The sequence below is a fragment of the Apodemus sylvaticus genome, chromosome 5, assembly GCF_947179515.1.
Source record: "Apodemus sylvaticus chromosome 5, mApoSyl1.1, whole genome shotgun sequence".
Lineage (NCBI taxonomy): Eukaryota > Metazoa > Chordata > Mammalia > Rodentia > Muridae > Apodemus > Apodemus sylvaticus.
This window is the reverse complement of record NC_067476.1, coordinates 147,345,268-147,370,282: the sequence shown is the minus strand read 5'-3', so window position 1 is coordinate 147,370,282 and position 25,015 is coordinate 147,345,268. Positions and strand designations below refer to the sequence as shown.

The window sequence follows — 25,015 nt, the reverse complement described above, 5'->3', positions numbered from 1 at the left end:
TCTCTCTCTCTCTCTCTCTGTGTGTGTGTGTGTGTGTGTGTGTGTGTGTGTGTGTCCCTCTCCCTCTCCCCCGCCCTCACTGTATCTGCTTCATGTCTCCTTTGGCCTGTCTGTTCCTTCCTTTGTTGGAACACTGGCTTTATTCCTCATTATGTTCTCTGGCACTGGTTTCTAAGGCTTTGTGTCTTCAGCCTGAAGAGGGATAACTCTGGCCATCACTACTACTGGCTCTTCACATTCTAACATATTACATTGTGTCCTCTTTGCCTCTATACACCATAGTGCATATGTATGACCATTGGCTCCAGTCACCAAAATGACAAAGAAATCCCAGGGAGTGAGGAGGTAGCTTTCAATGCAGCATGGGACAGTGAACCTCTTCATGGTACCCCAATTTACAGTCCTAATTGTTGCTTACTTGGTTCTTTCCTCTTTGGGGGCAAATCTGATAGCAAGAAAGATTGTTATTAGATAAAAGAGACAGTGTTGGAAAGACACAGGCCCTCCCTCCTCACTAAGCTACACTTGAATTAGATAGCCAGGGAGTATTATGAGCCCCTGAGGATACTTAGTCCTCAGAGGCCAGCAGTGAACCCAGAAAAACAGTGATAAACAAGAAGCCAGTGTTAATAGGGTCTACTTTGGAAAGCTTTTATGCTCATATTCAGAGAAATAGAAAGACCATTTCTACTGTTATTAATTTATGAAATGTCTTTCATGAAAATTTTGATATTTGTCAATGAAATGGCCTTCATCTGAATTGATGGAATGATTCCACCACCCACACAAAACACCCTGTGCCTTTGACTTGCATACCTTCAGCATGCTGGGTAATGAGTCTTGGGTGGTTTTCTTCACCTCTGGGTGATTTATAAGCTTGATAGTAGGCTGGAGATCCAGGTGTAGACCACATAAAGAGGTTCTGTTACTTTGAATGCCATTCTGGCAATATGTCTTGTCTATGATGATCCTCTGCTGGGTCTCAGCCCTGATACCTGATACCTGACCCTAGAAGGCCAAACCTTAAGGATACACAGAACATCTCTGAGAAAGCCTCTTGCAAAGAGCACTGCTCAAAACAACCTTTACAACTTTAACAACTAAACATTTGGTATAATGTTTAGTAAAACAACCACAATACCACACAAATATATAGGCACATACTCACAAGTGCATGTGTGAACACACAGATACACACACACACACACACACACACACACACACACATGAACGAGAGGGAAGGGGAGCAAAGGGGGACAAGGAGAGAAAGAGGGAGAGAAAGAGGGAGAGGGAGAGGGAAAGAGAACAGACTGCAGAGGCAAATCCCAATATGCTTTTCCCTTCCAGTTTGAGATTTTGTTTCTCCCTACAGTGGCTGCCTAGTGAGGCATAGCTCTAGAAGGCCAGGCAATCACAGGGCTCACTGTGTGGGTTTCACACGACAATCTCCCACTTAGGACCCCGAGTTTGTTCAATCAGTTAGGTCTGTATGGGCTGTACAGTTAGTGGAATGGCTGGAGGTGCTGAGAGTGGAAACCAGTCTTGCCTGGCATGGGCACATACATTCTGACAGCACTGGCCAAAGGCAGAATTACAGTCTAAAAAGGAAAGAGCTGTGTGTATCTTGTGTCTCTGAAGGAATTTGGATGATTCAGGGATGACACACACACACACACACACACACACACACACACCCCGCATTGCCTCTAGGATCACGTCTCACTCAGGACAGAGGGAAGAACTGGACAGCCACCAGTGCTGAAGTAGATCCTGTTGGTCAATAAGAAGGTAAAATGAAGAAAAGCATCTGGCAGAATCTCTCAAGAATTGAAGCATCAGACTTATGGGCCTGTTTGCAGAGAGCATTGAATTTCAATAGATGGAGAGAACCACTCATAGTCAGCAACCTACCAATTCTGGGGGGAGCCTGGGGCAGTGAGACATTTAGAACATGAGAGAGAGAGAGAGAGAGAGAGAGAGAGAGAGAGAGAGAGAGAGAGAGAGAGAGAGAGAGAGAGAGAGAGAGAGAGAGAGAGAGAGTTTTGCATGCATGCGCTACATACATGCATGCAGCGATAACAAGTCTATTCTTCTGAGTTCTACCAATAGATACCCAGGAGAGGAAAGGGAGGCTTGGTCTGGGTGTCTCCGGACCTGGGCTGCCCCCAAAGAGGTACCTTCATCCCTTTGTCATCAATTAGGATTCTAGAAAAAGAGGGTGGCGGGGAAGATATTGTCCACAAAATCTTGCTCTGGGCTGAGTCATGGCTACACTGAAGGGTTTAGTGACTAGTTTTCTCTCTGGGTGCTGTGGAAAACTCCCCTGGAACAGCACAACTCACACAGATAAGTGACATATTCCCCTGTCACTTGCCTGCGTGGGAGAGGGGTTCCAGGGCAGTGTTTAATGGGGATGTGCAGGGAGCAGCAGTACTCGGACATTAGAACCAGTGGCACGCTCAGCACCAGTGGATGCTCTTCCATAAGAGTTGCATCGTTTAATCCACTCCCTAATTCTCAATGTATAGATTCCAGTAGGATGCTCTGATATTACTGAATACTCTAGATCATTCCTTACAAGGGTACCCTCCTTATCCCAAGAGGTAAAAATGGATTGTGGTAATAGTGATGGCAAATGATTAAAATTGTCTTTGTCTTCCCATTTGTACACCTAACACACACACACAGGGATATCCAGTCAAAAGCCCAGTGGCCATGTGTGGCCAAAGACATATGGTGTGTGTGTGTGTGTGTGTGTGTGTGTGTGTGTGTGTGTGTGTGTGTGTTCCCATGTATTTATACATGTGTATGAGTGCATGTGGGGGCCTTGAAATCAACCTTGCATGTCACCCTCAGGAGCCATCCACCTTGACTTTGAGACAGGGCTTCTCACTGGGCTATGGCTTGTCAGTTCACCCAGGCTGACTGGTCAGTAAGCCCTAGGGACCTACATCCCCACACCTGGGGTCACAAGCTCATGTCGCAATGTTCAGCTTTTATTTTTCACAGAGTGCTTCAGGAAACAACTCAGGTCCCCACCCTTGTGGAGCAAGGGTGCTACCAAGCAAGCCATGAATAAACCACCCTAGATTTCAGTAGGGAAACAGAATAGAAGCTGTTCCTTTCATAGTTTTGTGTTGCTTATGTCTCAAAACAATAACAGTGTGACTACGTTGGCTACATAAAGTATATGACCCAGATTAATTTCACCAGCCTCTTTCTTCCTCTTCTCTGTGAGGTTCTTAGAAAACACAAAGATCACAAATGTGCTCCACACTCCGCTTGTAACAGGCATTGTTGCTCTCCAGGGCCTCCTGTGTAAGGGCTTCACTGGAGTCTTTAGTCTTGGGCTGTGCAGGCCTTGCCATGCGTCTGTCTTCCGGCTGCAGCTCCAGGAGGACCCACTCATTCTGTGGCCTTAGCCAAGTCTCTTAGTCTCCCTGAGACTCTCCCTATACCCAGCTCTCCTCTGAGCACATCGCAAATGGATAGGTCCCCTCAGGCTGTGAGCCCTGGGTCATTTAGACCAGGAGATAGGTTCCTCAAAACTTGCTTCACAGGAGGAGATGTTACATCTCCTGTGTGTCTGTCTGCGCCTAAGGTGACCTCAAAGGACTAAGTGAAAAAGAAAAACCTTCTAACAGGAGAGCACAAGGTTGGAGAGAATGTTAGGTAGTCATGTTAACCAAGGAAGGAGAAAAACCAAAGCTCATGTTTTTTCAGGGGAGGAGGAGACCTATCTCTCCAAACAGGCTCTTTGAAAACCTTCCCATGATAAACGGAAATTAATAAACCACTCTCACGAACGCTGCCCTGTTGGGTGGAATTGGTGCCTGGATCTGCCCTTTTATTCCCTTTTTAATGCCTAATGCCATGGGGGAGAGAAATCAATTCTATTTTAATTTCGTGAGAAAAATGCTGAATGGAAGAAAAATGCAATAGAGCAAAACTTCCCAAGTCAGTCCTCCACTGGCCTCCCCCGAACATATGATTCTGTGATCAATGGATTTCTCCCTAGGAAGGTCTCAAAATTCTGCCCCGTGCCTTTGCCTCAGACAAGAAGGCAGAAAGTTCTGTGCTGGTGAGAGGAACTCCTTAGAGAGCTAAGGAGATTCAATTCAACCTTGACACCTTAACTTGTCCAACTGTCTAAAATCATTTCTACCCAGTTCCCTTTAATTTTGGCTTCTATGTATCCACCATCCTAACCAGGAGCTCTGCCTAACCCTATTAAGTGAACCCCCCAAAAAAGTTCTCAGTCAAATATTTCTCCTCAAATAAGTTCAGGAGCAAACAAGTTTTCCAGGTCTAGAGAGTCAGATCGTGACAACTCTTCATGACCACTATAGAGCACAGAGTGAGGCCAGTACATTCTGGGTTCTTGCCAGCTATGAAAGCATACACTTACAGAATTATGACTTTTCCCAAGCCTTAGTTTCCTCTCTGCAGAATGGGAACTGGAGTGGCAGGAGTCTCCGGTCTAACTTGGTGTTTTCCTGAGTAGTGATTAGAAGGTACTTTTCAGGATGCCTGAGAAAAGAGATGTGCAAGGAAATGTTCCTGTGCATGGATGTTTTGATAGGTAGTTCTGACAACTTATCAGTAGTTAGCCATTCCATCCTGGGCCCTCAGTCAAGCACCTGGATAGGTCACCTACATGACACGTTCAATGCTTCATTATAAAGTAAACTTCTAATTCCATTTTTCTGTTTGGCTGTAGGCTGAATGTTCTAAGAACATAAGATAGGCTAGCCAGGAGTGGTGGTTCATTCCTAGAATGCCTTGGGAGGCTGAGGCATGGGGATCACACAGTTAGAGCCAGCCTAGGCTACATGGTAATTTATAGATAGCCTGGAATACATAGGGAAACCCTGACTGAAGTCATCATCATCGTCATTGTCATCATTGTTGTCACCGTCACCATCATCATATATGCTATTTAGGAGAGGTATATTAAATGCACTTTTCAACTTGACTATATCGACCATGACTCTGTCACAAGTTGAGATACTTTTGTCATTAGAGTGGAAGATACGGGCTTTGCTTGTGGCCCAGGGATTTCATGATTCATGGGATAGGTCCCCCTTTATTTTTTTTCTATTTGGTCATCTTTCATATATTACATCCTGACCAGTTTCCTCTCTCTCCCCTCCCCCAGTCTCTCTCCCACCCCATCCCCTTTTCCCCCATATCCACTCCCGTCCCTTTTACCTCCCCTCAGAAAAGAGCAAGCCTTCCAGGGACATCAACCAACACAGCATAATAAGCTACAATAAGACCAGGTACATATCCTCACACCAAGGTTGGACGAGGCAGTGCAGTAGAAAATAAATGACCACAAAGGCAGGCAAGAGAGTCAGAGGCAGCCCAGCTCCCGCAGTTAGGAGTCCCACAAGAATGCCAAACTATACATCCATGTGCAGAGCAAAAAGGTCAGACTGGAACAGGCTCCCTGATCTCTGTGAACCTACCTGAATCTAGGTCAGTTGGTTCAATGGTCTGTGTTCTTGTGGTGTCCTTGATTCTTCTGGCTCTTCCAGTCCTTCCCCCCCTCCTCCACAGGACTCCCTGAATTCTACCTAATATTTGGCTGTGGGACCTGCATCTGATGCCATCTGTTGCTGGATAACATCTCTCTAGTCTCTCTGGTGATGATTATGCTAGGCTCCAGTGTAAAAATAACTACCACACTGGGTAAGTCCCTCTTGTGGTAGGACAGCCATAGGTCCACACAGCTGACCCTCACCCCTAGAAACTGGTCACCCAGGCTGGTGTCAGGCTGGGAGGTGGAATTAAAAATTTAGGACACCTGTGGAATAATTTCTCCACTTCAACCCTCCTGCACTGCATCAGGCTTTGCTGGCTGTATCTTCTGAAGCATTGTTTATTCAGGAAACTGTCAGTTGCTGCCCTATGACAACATGGGTGTCTGCCAGTCACCAAAAGTAAAAACTGGGGACCTGCCTTCAATGGAGGGTGCAGCCAACCATCCTCTGCCAAGAAGGTTGTTGGTGTGGCTCCAAGGTTCCCAAGAGCAGTGTCAGAGAGTGACAAGCTTCTCCCATATGCCTGCTTGAAGCCAACTGGGGAGAAATTCACCCTGGACCTCAGCAGTTTAACTAGATTCACGTTAGCAAAATGGGCAATCAACTGGGCGCGAAGTCAGAAGGGCAAGCGGCTTACGTTCAGCAACCTGAGTCGTATCGCTTTGCTGGCTCAAAGCCCCTGGGAATAGCACTAGACAGACTCATTACGCCAGAAGGGTTCTGTGAAAGTGACAAAATCATGGCACCCCAGATACCCTAGCGTGACATTAAAAGCTGAAGGGAGGCTTAGGCTTCATATTACTAAGTGGCATTGTGACAGTTTAGGCAAAAGGAGCTTCGCAGCTGTCTGAGATGACGGAGGCCCTGCAATGGGATCATCTGTGTGAAACTGTAAGAACTCCCTTCCTGTGCGGGGTGGAGGATGGGAGCGAGGAGCAGGAAATAGGCCAGAAATGAGGCCTGGATGAGCGATTGGTAGAGGAGGCAGGAGCTCTTGTCCTTGGGCCCTGCCTGGAAGCAGAAGGGTGACAGTGGTTTGGGAGGAGAGGGCTCTGAGTGGAAAGGACATCCGTGTTCATTCCTTACTGACCAGCCTTGAACCTTTGGCTGTTGGATGGTGAATACAAACACCCAGAGTCAACCCCGGGAAAGCCTCACTATATAGCCAGGCTGGTCTTCAACTCTCTGCCTTCCTGCCATCATACCTGGTTTTAGCATTTTATTTTGAAATAATTTTACATACAGAGAATTTACAAAAACAAAACGATGCAAATGTACACACACACACACATACACACACACAGAGAGAGAGAGACACACACACACAGCCTAATAGAGAATTCTCTACACTGCATCCAAGTTTCCCTCAAATTAACCTCTTCAAAAGCATGATATACTTACCATAAGTAAAGACTAGCAATTCCCCTCTGTATTTGACAGAGAAGAGCTCAGAGTTTGAGGATCTCTCTTCCATTGTTTCTTTGCCAGATTTCCACTGGGCAGTGAGTTGACCTGTCTTCTTGTTCTCCATAATAGCAACTCTTCCCTCTAGCCCATCTCTATTTCTCTCCTTTCTCCCCTCTCTCCCTCTCCTTCCACTGTCTCTCCTGCAGACACCTGTGTCTTCCACTCCTCTTCCTCTCCTCCTTCCACTCCTCTTCCTCTCCTCCTTCCACTCCTCTTCCTCTCCTCCTTCTACTCCAGGGAGACATTCCTGTTTATGTTTCAAGTATCTAGGAGCCCAAAGATCAACACTGTTATTTCTTTTTTTTTTTCTAGCAAGATGGTCATTTTAACTATATTAATCCTGCCAATCCACGAGCATGGAAGATTTTTCCATTTTCTGAGGTCTTCTTCAATTTCCTTCTTCAGAGACCCAAAATTCTTGCCGTATAGATCTTTCACTTGTTTGGTTAGAGTCACACCAAGGTACTTCATATTGTTTGTGGCTATTGTGAAGGGTGTCATTTCCCGAACTTCTTTCTCAGCCTGCTTATCCTTTGAGTATAGGAAGGCAACTGATTTGCTTGAGTTGATTTTATAACCTGCCACTTTGCTGAAGTTGTTTATCAGCTGTAGGAGTTCTCTGGTGGAGGTTTTTTTGGCCACTTAAGTATACTATCATGTCATCTTCAAATAGTGATAATTTTACTTCTTCTTTTCCAATTTGTATCCCTTTGACCTCCTTATGTTGTCTAATTGCTCTAGCTAGAACTTCAAGTACTATATTGAAAAGATATGGAGAGAGAGGGCAGCCTTGTCTAGTCCCTGATTTTAGTGGGATTGCTTCAAGTTTCTCTCCATTTAGTTTGATATTGGCTACTGGTTTGCTGTATATCGCTTTAACTTTATTTGTACTATTTTATGCATTTTGCTTTAAATTTATCTAAAATTAATCTTTATTTTTTGAATAGGATATTTTCTTTATTTACATTTCAAATGTTCTCCCCTTTCCAGGTTTCCCCTTCAAAAACCCCCTATCCCGTCCCCTCTCCCCCCTGCCTCTATGAGGGTGCTCCCATACCCACCCACCCCTGCCCTGGCATTCCCATACACTGGACATTGAACACTCTCGGGCCCAAGGGCCTCTCCTCCCACTGATGACCAACAAGTCCATCCTCTGCCACATATGTGGCCAGCGCCATGGGTCCCTCCATCTGGATTCTTTGGTTGGAGGTCCAGTCCCTGGGAGCTCCAGGGGGTCTGGCCTGTTGGCACTGTTGCTTCCTCCTTGAAGCTTCAAACCCCCTCAGGTCCTTCAGTTCCTTCTCCAACTCCTCCATAGGGGACCCCTGGGCTCAGTCAGTGCCTAACTGCCAGCTTCCACCTCAGTATTTGTCAGGCTCTGGCAGAGCCTCTCATAAGACAGCCATGTCAGGTCTCTATCGGCAATCACTTCCCAGCATCCACAATAATGTCCAAGTTTGGTGGCTGTATAGGGAATGGATCCCCAGGTAGGGCAGTCTCTGGATGGCTTTTCCTTCAGTCTCTGCTCCATATTTTGTCTCCATGAGTATTTTGAGTTTTCCTTGTGAGGATATGAGTTTTCCTCCTGTGAGTATTTTGTTCGCCCTTCTAAGAAGCACTGAAGCATCCACGTTTTGGTGTCTCTTCTTCTTAGGCTTCACATGGTCTGTGAATTGAATCGTGGATATTCTGAACTTTTGGGCTAATAATAAGAGAGATTTTCTTGAGCCAACCCCATTCAGAGATGTGGCCTGAAGCCCCCAGATAGCTGTGGCTAAGTGTCAGATCATATTCACAATGCTTCTGAACAGGGAGAAAATAACCTGTTGTTCTGAGCTTAAAGAAGAGCACTTAACCCCTTTATTCACTGAAAGGGCTCCTTCTGCTTACCCATGAACTGGCTAAAACTCTGGTCTATACAGACTTGACCACATCAGTTTCCTCAGCTGAGGAATGAGGACAACCACAGAGTCTAAACCATTTCTTTTTAGCATTAAATTAGTTTTACGTGAACATACTTCCCCTCCCAAGGACTGAGAGTAAAATATGTACTTCAAAAACCATTTTTTTTTTATCATACTGTACCTTCCAATAATGTGTTTGAGAACCCTGGTCAGGTAACTCTTGCCTACTTTTATCTTTTTTTTTTTTAGATTTGTTTTATTGATATATTTTTGATTTACATTTCAAATGATTTCCCCTTTTCTGGGTCCCCACTCCCTGCAAGTTCCATAAGCCCTCTTCCCTCACCCTGTTCCTCCATTTACCCCTTCCCGCTTCCCTGTTCTGGAATTCCCCTATACTCTTGCACTGAGTCTTTCCAGAACCAGGGGCCACTCCTCCATTCTTCTTGGACATCATTTAATATGTGGATTATGTCTTGGGTATTCAAAGTTTCTAGGCTAATATCCACTTATCAGTGAGTGCATACCATGATTGATCTTTTGAGACTGGGTTCCCTCACTTAGTATGATGTTCTCCAGCTCCATCCATTTGTCTAAGAATTTCATGAATTCATTGTTTCTAATGGCTGAATAGTACTCCATTGTGTAAATATACCACATTTTTTGTATCCATTCCTCCGTTGAAGGACACCTGGGTTCTTTCCAGCTTCTGGCTACTACAAATAGGGCTGCTATGAACATACTGGAGCATGTGTTCTTATTGCATGCTGAAGAATCCTCTGGGTATATGCCCAGGAGTGGTATAACAGGGTCCTCAGGAAGTGCCATGCCCAGTTTTCTGAGGAACCGCCAGACTGATTTCCAAAGTGGTTGCACCATCTTGCAATCCCACCAGCAGTGGAGGAGTGTTCCTCTTTCTCCACATTCTCGCCAACACCTGCTGTCTCCTGAGTTTTTGACCTTAGCCATTCTGACTGGTGTAAGGTGAAATCTCAGGGTTGTTTTGATTTGCATTTCCCTGATGATTAATGATGTTGAACATTTCTTAAGGTGTTTCTCAGCCCTCTGAAGTTCTTCATGTGAAAATTCTTTGTTTAGCTCTGTACCCCACTTTTTAATGGGGTTATTTGGTTCTCCGGGTTCTACCTTCTTGAGTTCTTTGTATATTTTAGATATTAGCCCTCTGTCAGATTTAGGGTTGGTGAAGATCCTTTCCAATCTGTTGGTTGACATTTTGTCCTTTTGACAGTGTCCTTTACCTTACAGAAACTTTGTAGTTTTATGAGGTCCCATTTGTCAATTCTTGATCTTAGAGCATAAGCTATTGGTGTTCTATTCAGGAATTTTCCCCTGTGCCCATGTCCTTAAGGGTCTTTCCCAGTTTCTTTTCTATTAGTTTCAGTGTGTCAGGTTTTATGTGGAGGTCCTTGATCCATTTGGAGTTGAGCTTAGTACAAGGAGATAAGAATGGATCGACTTACATTCTTCTGCATGCTGACCTGCAATTGAACCAGCACCATTTGTTGAAAAGGCTGTCTTTTTTCCACTGGATGCTTTCAGCTCCTTTGTCGAAGATCAAGTGACCATAGGTGTGTGGGTTCATTTCTGGGTCTTCAATCCCATTCCAATAATCCGCTTGGAGATTGTCCTACCTAGGTTTCCATATACTGTCACCAAACCCAGATACTATTATGGATGCCAACAAGCATTTGCTGACAGGAGCCTGATATAGCTGTTTCCTGAGAGGCTCTGCCAGTGCCTGACAGATACAGAGGTTGGTGCTCTCTTAGACTGAGTACAAGGTCCCCAATAGAGGAGCTAGAGAAAGGACCTAAGAAGCAGGAGCTTGCAGCCCCACAGGAGGAACAACAATATGAGCCAACCAATCACCTCAGAGCTCCCAAGGACTCTAAACTACCAGCCAGAGTACACATAGAGGGACCCATGGCTTCAACTGCATGTGTAGCTTGTTGGACATCAAAGGAGGAAAGGCCTTTGGTCCTGAGAAGGCTAGATGTCCCATTGTAGGGGAATACCAGGACAGGGAAGCAGGAGTGGATGGGTTGGTAAGCAGGAGGAGGGGGGATAGGATAGGGTGTTTTCAGAGGGGAAACCAGGAAAGAGGATAACACTTGAAATGTAAATAAAGAAAATATCCAATTAAAGAGAGAGAGAGAGAGAGAGAGAGAGAGAGAGAGAGAGAGAGAGAGAAGAGATTAAATATCCAAACATTTGCTCATAGTTTCAAAGTAAATAAAAGGAGCATGGGAAGAAAGAAGTGTTTGAGGTAACACCTTAACTTGTTCAAATGCCCCATGGGTAAAGGAACTGTAAGTCTTTTCAAGTAGTGAAATCTGACTTTCAGGTTAAGGGGGAGGCCAGAAATCAGCTCAGATCTTAAGCTGGCTAACTCTAAGGGCCAAGAAAGCAGTCTCACCCTGAAGAACCAAGGGAGAGCACCCTTCTCATGATAAGATACATGAGATTTCTAGATAGTAATCCACTGTCCCCAGCCAGAGAAAATAAAGAGCCTCCAGCATTTTCTTGTAGCCAGATTTAGTCTCCAGACCCCTGGACTCATGCATAGATGGACAAGCCCTCTGTCTCATGTTTACCTTCATAATAAATGTTTCCTTTCCCACAGCTCTCTAATAAACATTCCCTTTCCCACACTGATGAACAGAGATTCCCATCACCTTCTTCACTGGTGGCCATGGCTCCAGCCCCCTTTCTTCTTCCCCTCCCCAGCCTGATCCCCCACTAACTTTGTAAAACTTGCAAGTTAAATTTTTCAAAGACTGTTTCTGACAAAGCAGTGGGAATTAGATTTGGCGAAGCCCTTCATAAAAAATTGAAGACATGCTATATTAACATACATTGATTTATTCATAGTGTTTCATTACAAGTAAGTGAGGATCCTGTAATACCAGGAAAGGTTAGGAGAGCAGGGGAGCGTGGTATATTATATTGACAGCTCCATAGAAATCTAGTAGCTTTTGGACTGAATTTGGAGCATGGGAAGAATCTGGCTAGTAAATAAGGCATGAGCTTTCGCTTCCTGTGTCTGTGTATCAGTGGAGTTGCCACCAGGCCAAGCAGGTCACTAGGACTGATTTTTTGAGAAAATACAGAGGCATATCCTCTCCATTGGCTCACTGGGGTCCCAGGACCCAGGCACACCCTGAGCATCTCCCTCTTCTGTTGCTAGGAAACGGGAGTCCGGCTGTGCACTCTCTCCCACTGGCCCTCTCCTCTGTCATCACCTTGAACTTCTCTCTGTGTGAGCCTTTCCCAACCTCAGGCCCATGTCCTGCCTATTGTCTCTGCCTGGAACCCACAGGGCTTTTCCATCTACTCTGACTCCACTCCACACTTCAGGTTTGCATCTTTCCTCTCCCAAGTCCCTTCCCTGAGCATCCCGTTGCTCAGATGCAGCCTCTAAGCAAATGATCTGGTGCTGAGCAAACGATTAAGAAACATAGACACCAGTTTAAGAAAAAAAGAAGAAACTGGATGAGTAGCAGAAAGCAATGTAGCCAGTGAATATGAATATGTATGTTATATATTATTTATGGTAAATATATATTATAGATAGTAAATAAACTTTTAAAATATAAATAAATAATAAATTGGTAATTTATAGTAAACGTTTTAGTTTACTATATTATTTTGTTTAATTTGAGTGTGAGTTTGTGTATGTGTGTGTATGTGTGTGTATGTGTGTGTATGTGTGTGTATGTGTATGCATGCTCATGCTCCTATGTGTGGCATGATATGCATGGGTCAGAAAACAGTGTAAGTACAGCTAAGTCCCCATGTTATCAAAGGACCTAGTGAATTAATGCAGTCACTTGGAGTGCCCCAACCAGGAAAGCATGGAGAGGTGGGGGCCTACAGTGTTTGCCTCTGAGCTTGGATTGAAAGACAGTCCTATCAGAACACTAGTCTCCTAAGGATGGATGTGCATCTTTAGACTATGCTTATAGCCTCACTCTGATCCTTGCCAAGTCAGGCCTCTCTCATTAAGCATGTGGCACCATTGCTATGCCACTACTGCCTTACACAGGAGAGGAAAATGCTCTGTCTACAACATGGTTACCACCTATGCCAGGGATAAGAAAATGTTCACTTTCTCGATAAAGAATATGGACCTCCTCTTTGGCCTGGGTTGGCTCTTTCAGAAGCATGGAATTTATTTATTTATTTATTTATTTATTTATTTATTTATTTATTTATTATCTAAATGCTGTATGTGTGTGTGTGTGTGTGTGTGTGTGTGTGTGTGTGTGTGTGTACAGATGCCATGCTGTACATATAGAAGTCAGAAGACATCCATTAGGAGTTGGTTCTCTTTTCTGACCTAGCTACAGAAGGGTCTGTTGTATCTGTTGCTGCACTGCATACTCCTAGCTAATTGGTTGATGAGATTCCTGTTTCTGTTTCTGAGCTTGCCATGGGAACAGTAGAATGTAGATGCATACAACCACATCCATTTTTAATGTGGGTTCTAGGCATCACTCTTGGTTTGTGTGGTTAGTACTCTTGCCTACTGAGCCTATCTAGCTAGCCCTTAATGATATATTCCTTAATGTAACAAAGTAGATTTTAAAAACATTTAAAAATGTTACATATCAGCTTCAGTTGCCTTCTTGAGACTTGCACAAGATCAAACCAGTGAGTGAACCTTTTGGTATGGTGGGGTGTGGATCCTGGATGTCTTCTTGAGAGGGAAACACAGTTTTCTTTAAGGATATGATCTCTGAAAGGCCACCTGTGCTTCAGTAGGTGGCCCCACACCTACAAGTATATAGTCAGCACAAACTTGACTCAGTAGGCTTTTGAAAAGAAAAAAAATGGAGCTGGAAAGAGATCTCAGTGTTTTAATAGCACTTGCTGCCCTCACAGAAGACCTGGGTTCAATTCCTAGTACCCACACCAGGCAACTCACAGCCTTCTGTAACTCCAGTTCTAGGGGGACCCAATGCTCTCTTCTAGAAATCTGTGGGTACCAGGCATGCATATGGAACCCATGCATACATACAGGCAAGTGCTAATAATATTAAATAAAAATAAAGTAATAAATTTTTTCACAAAGTTGGGAGGAGGTAAGGAGGTGGGGCAGGAGGTGGGAAGAGTTAGGGGGAAGAGCAGATATTGCATGTGATTATAATACTCTGCATGCAATGAATAAAAATAACGTGTTAAAAGAATCCTGTGCAAGTTGCTGTAAGAGTGATGCAATCCAGGCTCCTGACACTCACACTATCATCCTTGGAAGACAGCTTGTAGTACAGTTATCATTAGTTATATTGACAGTAGGGCAAACACAGAAATTGAGGAGGGGACCACAAGACCTAAATACCCTGCCATTTCTGTGACATCTACCTTGTGACCAGTGGACACATACTTGCAGAACAGAAGGGTCAGATTGTTGTCAACTCATGAACTGACAGTCATGGAGAGTGGTCATCACATTAACATTTATCTGCAGTGGATTGGAAGACACAACACTGAGACCCCATCACAGACAGTTTGGAAAGGACTGATTTAATGCAAGTTACTACTAGCCAAGCAGCTCATGAAAATAACTATCCTGATTCTTCCAACAAGATGTGAACAAACACTACTGTTGTGTAGGACAGGCTACATGGTCTACATTCTTTTGCATGTCTGTGGCATATATGTATGTTTACGTGCATGTCATCCTGGGTATGGGGGTGTATGTGCATAAGGAGGTCTGAGGTTGATCCTGGGAATCCTTTTTGGTGATTTTTTTCCACCTTATTCATTAAGGTAGGTTCTCTGTATCCAACCCAGAGCTTGATATATAGGTAGGGTCACTCCTAGAATTATAAGAGTACCACTATGCCCATGTGACATTTACATGAATTCTAGGGTGTCTGAACTCCAAACCTTTTGCCTTCTACCTGGCCTTTACATGGATTCAACTGAACCCTAGTTGTCTTTTTTTTAAAAAGATGTATTTATTTATTATTAAGTACACTGTAGCTGTCTTCAGACACACCAGAAGAGGGCATCAAATCTTATTACAGATGGTTGTGAGCCACCATATGGTTGCTGGGATTTGAACTCAGGACCTTTGGAAGAACAGTCAGTGCTCTTACCCGCTGAGCCTTCTCTCCAGCCCCAACCCTAGTTGTTTTACTTGTGAGAAATCCCCAGCCTATGGTCTGCATTTTTAACACAGGACCTACTGTACTTAGGAAAAGGCTAGTCCAATTGATTAATATTCAATACCAGATACATACCAGATCTCTAAGATTTAAAATGTGTTATAGAATGTGAACTACTTCATTAATGTTTTGATGTTGATAGCAGACTAAAATGATAGTATTGTGGGATGTATCGAGTACAATGAGATGTATTAATAGATAAATATTAGATAAATATAATAAGATAAGTTTGCTTCATTGTTACTACAGTATATTTCTACTAATAGGTTTTCTTCTTTGACAGTTTGATACATGCATGTAATATTTTCTAAGTAACCTCTTGTTGTGGATAGCCCTGGGCTTGTATTTTGATACTAATTCTACTCTTCAGAGGGGCTGCAGATGAGGAGTTGCCTTGTGATCCTTCTCCCCATCTTAACTTTTCAAATAAAGACTTGAGCTAATGATTAGGCAGAAGGAAGGGGGGTGAAGCTGAAAGTTTAGGGGAGGAGTCACAGGGGATCAAGAGGAAGGAGAGGAGCTATGAAGGATCAATAGAGAGGCTATAGAGAGAGAAGCTCATGGCCTGGAGAAACCACAAGTCATATGGGATAATATAGACGGAAAAAGAGTAATATAGTAGGAGATCTGTCCAATCTAGGCTTATAGCTTGTTTTGTTAACTGATTGAGTTGAGATTTCTTTTATCCGGGAATTATGTTGGAAACAAAGTAGTAGCACCCTCTCACACTCTCAGCTCCCTACCACTCTTTCTAGCCACTACTTCCCTACTGATCTCTTTCCAGATTTCATCTCTTTGACTTTGTGTCCCCCTGAATTTAAGTTGGGCCATCTTAAGTGTGATCCTGAGCCTGGTAGATTCTCTCATCTGAGCCTGGTAGACTCTCAGTGGCTTCACTACTAGAAGCTATACTTTCTCCTGACATAGTCTGTTAGCTGCCAGTAATTCAGCGGTAAGTGTCAAGACCCCATGGGCCCCTCCCTAGTACATAGCTGACTGTTGGCTAGGGCATTCTTTTGTAGGTTCAGTGTTAGCAACAACAATAGATATGAGTTCATGATTGTCATGACATTGTCATACTTAAAAGAATATATTTAGCAGCATCTCTGTCTTTCTTTGGCTCCTAAATTCTTCCCACACCACCTTAGTAATGATGGTTATAATCACCTCCTTAGGACATAGTATGAATGTCTTGTTTGGAGCTAAGCCTTTAACTATCATTTATTCTCAGCATCCTGTCCAGCCACAAGTTCTGAATGCACTTCTCCTTACTGCAAAGATAGGCTTCTCTAATTAAGGCTAAGAGCATCCTTTGTAGGTATAAGCATAGATGTATAGAAGGAAGCTTGATGTTATGTCAGCTTATGCTATTAGCTAAGCAACAGTGTAATAGCTTTCCCCATTGGGGCACCTCCTCAGTTACAAATGTTTGGCTGGGCATACAATACCAGGGATGGGTTCTTTCTCATGGAGTGGGCCTCAAGTCCATGAGTAGTGGGTTGCTCATATAGTATTCCTACAATTATTGTACCAGTGGGCACATCTTACCTGGCAGGTTAGTAGGGTAGTTCATAGAGATCACAACTGAGTAAGCCACTAATGTCTTTCCTCCCTGTTGCAGCCTGTAGCTCTGTTGGGCAGAACGGTGAAAGATCTCTAGCAGGGAGGAAGCTTATAGCTCAATTCTAGTTTGATTTCTTTATACTTTGCATTCAAGATCTGTGGTGCCTTCAGGAGCAGTCTCCTTAACCAAAAGTCACAGAGGTGTCCAACACCTGGCACTGGACATTTTTAATGGCTCACTGCTCCTAGGACTGACATTATCTAGCCACAGGAGGCATCTGCCACCAAATTCCTTTATGTTTTGTAAACTGGATCATGAGATAGCAAAGTTTCTGTCCTTAGGTGGCTTTTCATACCTACATTTTTGTTAACCACTCCCTATTCTCCCATCTTCCCATCTTCTATTCCTCATCCTGATTCAAGCTTTCTACCTCCAGCTTCCTCCCTGTCCACCCACTTTTTACCTATGTGCTACTGTCTCCTCTCCCTTGGGGGAACTCCCCTACAACTGCCCTCTTTGTAAATTCTGGAGGCTGGAGGAGTGTAGACAACTTAAGGTATCATGGTCTGATTGTGTTAGACATGGATATTCCATGGGCTTGCTGGTAGAAAACTCAGGGCTGTGGTTGTGTGTACTGTGGATGGTACCAAGGAGCTCTGTCACAGTGCTGGCTTAGCTTGCCTCTCTTCTCCACCCTGTCCCTGCTGCTCCTCTCCAATGAGTTCCCTTGGTTACTGAGTAGGTCATTTATGTGCTTGTATATCATTTTGTCACACAGATTAACTACAAGGCTGTGGGCTCTCTGGATCCAAGTGCTGACCTGTCCAGCCAGAGGGGGAAAGTGTTCAAACTCCGGAACGAAACCCACCACCTCTTTGTGGGTCTGTACCCTGGGACAACCTACTCTTTCACTATCAAGGCCAGCACAGCCAAGGGCTTCGGACCCCCGGTCACCACTCGGATTGCCACCAAGATTTCAGGTATCTCTTTTAGAAAGAGAAAAGGGGGAGGGGCAGGTTTCACTTTGCATTCCTTCTCTTGAAACCTTGGTAATTTCCTAGAATAAAAAAGAGACAAAACCAACTATCATTGATGGAAATGGAACACTTTAGACAATAAGGTCACTATTGGATTGTGGAAAGTCCAATTGATAAACTTCCTGAAGTTTATCAAATGACATGTCCTTGGGTGGAAAGAAGAAGAGGGGGCAAGAATGAGGGAATGAAAGAGGGAGGGAGGGAGGGACAGAGGGAAGGGGGAAGAGAGGGAAGGAGAGAGAGAGAACATACAAAAGTTGTTTTGTAAATTTACTTTCCAAATACAATACTTTGTAGTGTAAGATACCCACAGGACTGGCTCTCATGAAATATCTGATAAAGGAATGAGGGAACGAATGACCAAGCTGCAGTACCCTATGATTACAAACTGTTCTCCCAGCAGGGTGCACCACCCTGCCTGACAGCAATAAGCAGAACCGCCGCAGAACACTTATGTACAGCTTCCCTGTTTTGGAATATCTATGCAATCTAGTCTGCATGCATATGTATTTTGCATGCGGTTTTGCAGGAGCCATGATTTTCCTTAGCTTAATGTTTCCACTTATCCTTATCCCCTAAGTATTTCCCACACTGCTGCACTGCTTTCATTATAATGTTCTGTCAACTGGATGGACGTAATTTAATTAAACAGTCCCTTGTGGTTGAATATATTTGGTGTTTCTACGTTTTTATAAAATAGCGCTCCAATAAACATGTTACAAAATAAACTTTAAATCGTTGATTGGGATTATAACTTTAGGATTAAATTCAGAAATTGAAAAAAAGAATTAAAAGAGATGTGGGTTTTAATAGCTCATAATACAAATGGCTAAATTACCCTTTCAAAGGATTAGATTTAGTCACACTCCTGTGGGAGGGAAAGGGTCTTGTGAAAAAAAAAGTAGAGCTAATTTATCTTTCCTTTAATTTGCATCTAAATGCATGTAACAAGGTTGACTTTTTTCATGTCTTTATAAAGTACTTACATGTCTCATGTATTCCTTTTTTCTGGGTAGGAGGGGCACGTTTTGATGATGGGCATGCCTGACCCCCTCATCAGACTATTGCACTGAGAGAGAACTAGATGAGAAACCAAGGCCTCCCTTACTGATGGGCTCTGACATCATGGTGTCCTTAATACCACTCACTACCTCTGTTCCACTGGGATTGGATCAAGGGGATAGGATGAGATGGGATAGGAAGTGTCCAGGGGCCTATGGGAGATGTGCTTGATCACCTCCAATTTCTCTTTCCTAGCTCCATCGATGCCTGAATATGATGCAGATACCCCACTCAACGAAACAGATACAACTATCACAGTGATGCTCAAACCTGCCCAGTCCCGAGGAGCCCCTGTCAGGTGAGGAATTATAGTCTGTAGTTTTCCCTTCTATATCTCACACATCTCTACATGAATCACACGACTGACAATGTTCCTGGCTTCAATAAACAAGAAGCTAGATTGGCTTCTCATGGAATTGCTTCTCATGGATTGACTTCACCTTCCTTCTCAAGGAAGATGGTCAGCAACTCTCAGCCCAATTTGGAGGAAGATGCTGAGCCAGTATCTTCCTCACAGTGAATGTCAGTTCAAAGAGAACATCTTGATAGGGACCTACCTAAAATGGCCGGGGGGAGAAATTTCTAGAACATAATTAAGGAAAATGTAGTTTGTGGGTGGAAAACCTAGATACAATGCTTTTGCAATATTAGCTGACTCACTGCCTTAATAGACAGACAGATAGACAAACAGGCAGTCAGGGAGACAGGCAGACTCTGAACTCTACAACGAATCTGATCACAAATTTCAAATAAGATGATCCCTAGGGGTTCTTCCACTCAGAGCTATGAAGTGCTAGAGTCCGACAGGGACCATGCCTGCAGTATCCCATTACTTATTTCAGCGAGAGTTTGTTGGGCTTCAAATGGGCAACCAGGCACCAAGAACAGAATCTTATCAACTAGGTTGACTAGGGCAACTTCATAACTGTCAGGATGAGTTGTCATTCATTTATTCATTGTACAAAGTAACAGTGTTGACTGCTGGGTTTGCTAAAACTCCAGGCCTCAGGCCCTCAGTCCATCAAAATAAGTAGAATGTTAGGTGGACTTGCAGATTGGCTCCATTCAACCCAACAAGCATGGACTGGGTCCCTTTATATAATGAATGGGGTGAGGGAACAGTTGTTCATGAAGCCAAGCTATAGTAACAGAGACAGACATATGACATAGTTACAATGCTACGATGCCTCATGGACATCTTCACAGGACTTCTAAGTAAGTGCTTAGAAAAAACCTCCCAGAGAAGGTGATACTGAGCTGTATAAGGTTTGCCTTGTTACAAGAGTCCAGTATGATCCAGGAGAAGGGTAGCTTGTTAAAATCAAAACACGCATGCCTAGTTAAGTTTGTTTTAAACTAAAGAACAAAGTGGGAATGGGGAAATGGATAAGAAGCACGGTATCTCTGGGAGGCTCAGGCTGATCTGAGAGCTGTGGGAATCTGCTAGGGCTTGGCATTTTAGTGGCATCACCTTGCACGCCCCTGGGGCCTGGGAGACAAGCCCAGAGAAAGCTTTTGAGATAGAAAATCCTGATCTTCATTTTCATCCTTCATTCAACTCTACCCAGAAAGTATGTGATAGGGACAACAGAATGAAGCAGCAGAACTGCAGAAGTTTTTGCCTAGTCTGAAGACTGGGGGATGACCCTCTACTAGCCCCAGGGAAGCTGGACTGTCTTGTGTTGGAATGATCCTTATGGGCCTCTCACTACATCGTGTCAAAACTGTCTTTCTTCTAATAATCCGAAGCAGATGTTGGCGTTTCAGGCCAAGGTACCCATGCCCCGCTTTCCCTCTAGCTGCTCAGACACAGCATTCTCATTTAGTTTTCCAAATAGACCATGAGACAGTATCTTCATTTTCAGACCAGGAAGCTCAGGTGTAGAATCGAGGGTATTGAAGGAGCCACATCATACTGCTGTGTACCCGTCATCTATATAGCACTCTGTTCATCAGACGTCTGTAAAGCTCCTCCCAGTTTTAAGATTTGGAAACTGAGACAAACAGAAGCTGATGAGTTGACATATACCATGTAACAAGTAGGTCAGGCAAGACCGAAGCCCAGTTCTGACCCTTACCCTGTGCTCATTTTACTGAGCCAAGACACCTTACTAGGAGGGTGGTATGCATGGCATAGTTTGCTGCCATTTCCATCTCGAGAAATGGAAGGAAATGTCACCACTCAAAGGGGAAATGGCTGGTGTCTAGACATCTCTGGCTACTTTCCTTCTCAAGGCTCTGGTTCACTGAGAGTGGGTGGACGCCCTGTCTCCGGAATTATTTTCAGACCAGTGCTTGGGCATTTGCCAAGAAGGGGAGGAAACTGAGAAACAGGCAGAGAAGGCCTTTCAGGACAACTTTTCTGAGAGCAGAAACACTACTACACTACTATATATTTCAGTTATCCTTTTCTATTTGGCCATGAGTCCCGGGGCATAGGATATGTACCTTGGAGGCAGCTGGCCACAACAGGTATTTATTGAGCACTTGCTATATAGGGAAGTGAACTAACCAATTTGGGCTACAAGCAAGAACAGCTCACTCTGCCTTCTTGAGGCTTAGCCTTATGCAAGTCTGCCATAGAATAGACCAGGGAGGTGAGAAAATAAGCACCTATGTCAACAAACAAAGGCATGAAGCAAATCAAGGGATGTAGTGAGCTGACTGTACAGACTGGGAGGAACTGTAGGCATGATGGAGAGATGAGCTACACACGGGAAAACAGGAACTGTGCTACTCTGTAAGCTGGTAACTGGGAGCGAGTAAGAAAAGCAACAGGATGCTCTACAACCTGGGACCATCCCTACACCCCAACTTGCTTCAAGCAGTTGGCTAAAGATGCCTTGTATTTAGTTTTAAAGGTGTTGAGAGAAGCATCCAAATACATGCTAGCACAGTGTAGCAGACGTAGCAGACAATAATTTATAACATGTTTCACATAACTAGAAAAATGTCAAAGTCCCCAACATTTAGAAATGACATGTTTCAGAAGCCCAATTTTCCTGACTCAGTCATGATATACGATGTGTTCAGGTATTGAATTATCATTTGTAGCCTGTAAATAAGTACAAATATTATATGTCAGCATAAAAATGGCCATGGTTAAGAGAAAAATTTTATCTGGCAAGATGGCTCAGCAGGTAAAGGTGCTTGCCACCAAACCCAATGATAGGAGTTCAATTCCTGGGAATTCACGTGGTAGACAAAAAGTCCTGATGCCTAGCAAGTTGTTCCCTGACATTCAAATGTATGTGTCCCTATTGCCCCTCCCAAAAAATCAAAAATATAAATGCAATAGAAACATATAAAAAGACTTCACAGTTGATAGTATTTTTATTTCTGTAACATGGCCTGACTCTAAGTTTTCTGGTGGGTAAGTTATTTGGGAAATACCGTCTGTATTTCAGAGAGATGGGGAGAGAAGTTGAAGTCTGAGATGTTAAATTATTGGTTTAAGATCCTGGTACACAAAGCCAGTGTTTTACTCATTTTTCCCTGTGGTAACAGAACTCCTGACAAAATCAATTTATGGAGGGAAGAGTTGATTTTGGCTCACAGTTTAAGGGTGGAACAGTCATGATGACCGGAGACCCTGGCAGCTGGTCACATTGTATCCAGTGAGGAAGCAGAGCGTGATAAGCTCTGGTGCCCATTTCACCTGCTCTTCATTCAACCCAAGACCTCAGCGTGTGGAAATGCTGCTGCGTACATTTGGGATAGGGTTTTACACCTCAATTAAAACAGTCTAGAAACTCCCTTATAGAGATATGCCATCCAGTCATTCTAGATCCTGACCCATTGATAACTCACGTCATTATCAGATAGGTAATTGAACATAGATCCGACTCTGAGGTCATTGCTGCCCCAGTAGTTCTGGCTTGTAGTCCCACTGTGTCAGGGGAAACTGGAAGGAATTTTAGGGGGTGCTGTATAGTGAGGCTTTTTGCCAGCTGGGGATGATATTGGGGATAAGGGGTGTGTTCTATAAGTCTGGACCGCATAGCCCCAGACTGTAACCTGCCCGTCTATGTATTTACCTATTTAATTCTCACAGATTCATCCCTAAGCCTTGGCCTCCAGGCCCCTAGGCAGTCTTTTCTTCCTCCAACCCACACTGCTTAACTGCTGATGAGGCCAAATTCCAGCCTCCCACTCCTTGGAAGCCTCCCAGGTTTGACTCCTTCGAATAGGGCTGAGAATTCAGAGCGAGAAGGAGGGAGGCCTCCAGGAGCTGACTGCATAAGGTTCCTGCATCCTCCAGCCAAACCAACTCGGCAGCTTGGCCTATTTTTCTAATACTCCACAATGGAGATTTATTGCTTTTGTATTGCTCTCCTCAGGCCTTCAAAGATTTATTGGTTTTTAAGTGACAGAATCCCAGAATTGCTTAAAAGATCAATCAAATGGTGACTGGAATCTAATATTCAGCTCTGACTTGAACACGCTGAACCTTCTTCCCCCACGCCCCACCTGTCACGCTGATGTATCTGTGGTAACCTTCATAAGAAAGTAACTTGGCCATGAATTAATCACCCATAATACAGTCCCTGCAGTGAGACAGGGGGCCTCTGTGAAAAAATCTGTGGGAGATGCTCCCCCAGCCACAGCAGACATTCTTGAGAGTATCCTTTCCTGGTCTCTCCTCACTCATCCAGGTAGTCTTCTGCATTGTCCCTTGATTTTCAGATCAGCCCTGGTTGGAAATACTGCATGACCAGCCCCATTCCTCTGGCCAGCTAGGTGCCCTTCCTCATATGTCTGTCAAGAGAATCTCTGTCTCAGCTCTGTCCCCCCACCAAACCGCTGGAGTGGTCCTTGGGAAGCACAAATTTGATCAAGTTAGCTTCCATGCATAAAATTCTTAAATGGGTCACTGGTTTTCTATTGCATTAAGTTCAAGCTTCTTAGCATGAAATTCAAGGCCTGTCAGCATCTACCCTTACCCTTATTTCTCATTTCATTTAAATTCACTCTGCCCCTTTACCAACTTTTACTCAACAGTGACCTATGTGATTTCTTTCTGGTTCATCCATGATCTTTTAACAGTGTTATGAATGCATTTGTAAGCTTTCTTTATTTTGAGTTGTGTTGTTGTTGTTGTTGTTGTTGTTGTTGTTTTATTGTTATAGATTCCTTTTTGTCTTGTCACTAAGACACTTGACATCTTGGTGGCACTGGGCCTCCTTAACTTGGCAATCACGATGGTGTTTTTATCTGTTTGTTGACATCTAGGCAATAATAGATGCCAACAAACAGATAAAAACACCAACGTGAAGCAAGCAAGCAAACAAACAAAAAACCCCAACACATAGTTAATAAAGTGTGTGATTATTTAATTCAGCATATTTGTCAAGCCTACCTTGTCAAGTCCAGATGCTATTCTGTGTGCATTTTGTTAGCTTCTTCCTGTTCCAAAACCCAATAGTTATCAGATAGATCTTCCTCTGACAATAAAGATGCTTTTCTTTGTGAGTTATCTGGTCAGATCACCACCGACCACATGTGACTGTCAAGTACTTGATGTACTTCTGCCATAACCAAGGAACAGGCTTAATTTATGGTGGTCACTTTTGATCAGTGTGATATTTCAACTCAGGTACAGCACACACTGATCAAAGCCAACCTCCTTCTATCTACCCTTGGCATGCAAGTTCTACTTACCACCATTCTGCATGGCTTAGGGTCTCTCTGTGAGAGAGAACATTCAGTCCATGCCTTTTTGTGGCTGGCTTCCTTCCTTTGGCATACATTTCTCCAGTCCCATTCATTTTCCTTCAAATGACAGGATTTCATCTTTCTTTATGGCTGAGTAGCTCTCTGTTGGGTAGATAGACTGCACTTTCTTTATCCACTCATTGGCTGGCAGTCGTTCAGGTTGATTCTGTATTATTTCTATTGGCAATGTGTGCTTGAGTGGGATAGCTCAGTTATAGGGCAGAGCTGCCTGTATTTTCTTATGAGTTTCTTTTACTTCATATCCATGTCACATTATTTTTCATTCAATTTTGATAACAGCCATTCTAAACAGAGTGAGGTGATACTTCCCTGTAGTTTGGATTTGCATTCCCCTGGTGACTAATGATAGCATGCATTCGTAAGGCATTTATTAGCCATCTGTTAGCCTTCTTTTGGGGATACTTCAGGTGTATAAGAGCAAACAAGTATGAAAAAGACAAAAAGTGGCTATAAGGGTGTGTGTAGCAGAGGATTCTCATGAGGTTAAGTGCACAGGCATCCGACG

General features: G+C 43.7%; 1 protein-coding gene across 1 annotated transcript in view; it reads left to right on the top strand.

The window, feature by feature from the left end:
• Positions 1-25,015, top strand: part of Ptprt (protein tyrosine phosphatase receptor type T) — a 1,128,608-nt gene that overhangs the window by 829,297 nt on the left and 274,296 nt on the right. Inside the window, exons 10-11 of the mRNA XM_052184183.1 lie at positions 17,454-17,655; positions 18,970-19,072. Of these exons, the coding sequence (XP_052040143.1) occupies positions 17,454-17,655; positions 18,970-19,072 (305 nt within the window). The remainder of the gene's footprint in view (positions 1-17,453; positions 17,656-18,969; positions 19,073-25,015) is intronic.